The sequence below is a fragment of the Nannospalax galili genome, unplaced genomic scaffold, assembly GCF_000622305.1.
Source record: "Nannospalax galili isolate Female #2095 unplaced genomic scaffold, S.galili_v1.0 scaffold15610, whole genome shotgun sequence".
Lineage (NCBI taxonomy): Eukaryota > Metazoa > Chordata > Mammalia > Rodentia > Spalacidae > Nannospalax > Nannospalax galili.
In genome coordinates, this window is record NW_008328436.1 from 1 (window position 1) to 1731 (window position 1731).

Below are 1731 nucleotides of genomic sequence, written 5' to 3' on the forward strand. Positions count from 1 at the left end.
CTCCAAGGCTGTGCAGACAGCTGAAGAAGAAGCCCAGCCTTCTTCCTGGGGTCATGGGTCTGCAGCTGATATTAGCAGTGCTTATATGACACTGGGAGATTTCTGTGACAAGCAGCTCTGCCAGGTAGAAGAAAAGGCATACAGTGATTCTCAAAAGGGAAATTCAAGTTAGTATTCCATTATGTCATCAAGTCTGTTTTATTTTTTAAAGATAATACTATCTCCAGGCAACATGCATTTAAATGGAATCTATTTATTTATTCGTAATGTTGGGTATTGAATCAGCCTTGATAATGCTAGACAAGCACTCTACCATTGAGCTACCACCCCTGGTTTTTGAGACAGAGTCTCATTAAGGTAGCCCAGGCTAGCCTTAAACTTGCCATCCCTATCTCCCAAGCACTAGAATTAGAAGCATGAGCTACCACGCCTGGCTCATTTGCTTTGTGTATCTTACTTGGCTTGCAGTCTGTTATTAGCTCGTGTGGCCTGCCTCTTGTAGCTGTCAGCTGCCCTGTATGGTTATCCTGTATATTCAGGATGAAAACTGCTTCACAAAAAATGGAGACTGTAATGGAAGGATTCATGTTTCAGATACAAACACAGAAATGTATGTGATTGTTGATTGTAAGTAACTCAAAAGAGAGGAGTAACATACTGAAAATAGAGCTGAAAAGGAAAAATAATTTTTTCATTTGTCACATTTATAGTTTATGTGTAAGTGAATGTGCTGACCATCGATTTCCTCTGCTTCCTCTGTAGTTATTGATCCCTTAGAACTGAAAGCATATCCGACACTTGTGGTGGAGAAAATGTTGAGAGCATTAAAGTTAAACTCTTCTGAAGCCAGGCTGAAGTTTCCTAGGTTACTTCAGATTATAGAGCAGTATTCAGAGGAGACCTTGAAGACAATGACAAGAGAGGTTGGTATCCTTGTGTGTGGAAGGGCACTGTGTGTACGTGCTCTCACTTTTATCCAGACTCAGTGTATGTGTGTGTGTGTGTGTGTGTGTGTGTGTGTGTGTGTGTGGTCAAGGTTAGAGGACAGCCTTGGATTCTCAGTCCTCACCTTTTACCTTGATTAGGACCGTCTGTTGTTACCCAGTATAGAGGCCAGACTAGCTGGCCCATGAGCTTCCCAGGATTCTCCTGTTTCCACCTCCCATCTTGGGACTACAGATGCTCACTACCATGTCTAACTTCACTTCTGGGAATTCAAACTCAGATACACATGCTTGTGTGGCAAGTGCTTTACCTACTGAACCATCTCTGCAGTACCACAGGTTGTAGCTTTTTTCCAACCAACATTGAATTTTGTTCTAAGTATATAGTACAAGAGTATTCTTATTTACCTGTTTTCCTCTGTGGGTGTTGGCAAGACCACTTTATCTGAATAAGGACCAACAATAAACAGATAATCAAGGAAGGGGGTGTGTCTGGGGCAGAGACAGGAACTTTGTGTAGAATTTTATAGCCCACACAGATGAAGCTGTAGTCTGTAACATCTGTTGGTGCCTCATGCTTAGTTTTTATTTAGCCCAGGGAGAGTAACTAAGTTTGAGTTTGCATCTACAAGTGTAGTTGAGAGGTTCATGTGTGCCAGTGGAGCAGCCTGCAGCCTTCCTTGTTCTTGTTTCTAGGGCCACTTGGGGATGCACATGCGGTCCAAGCCCCTGCCCTGTGGGTGCTCTCTGTAGGGAAGGCACCATCTGCAAAGGGACAGGGCTATCT

At 43.2% G+C, this 1731-nt stretch overlaps 1 protein-coding gene across 1 annotated transcript in view; it reads left to right on the forward strand.

The window, feature by feature from the left end:
* Nucleotides 1-85: 85 nt before the first annotated feature.
* The window catches only part of LOC103729139 (DNA-dependent protein kinase catalytic subunit-like), a gene marked incomplete at its 3' end in the record, with an annotated part of 3572 nt that continues 1926 nt past the window's right edge, over nt 86-1731 (forward strand). Inside the window, exons 1-2 of the mRNA XM_008827134.2 lie at nt 86-167; nt 763-923. Coding sequence (XP_008825356.2) covers nt 86-167; nt 763-923 — 243 coding nt within the window. The remainder of the gene's footprint in view (nt 168-762; nt 924-1731) is intronic.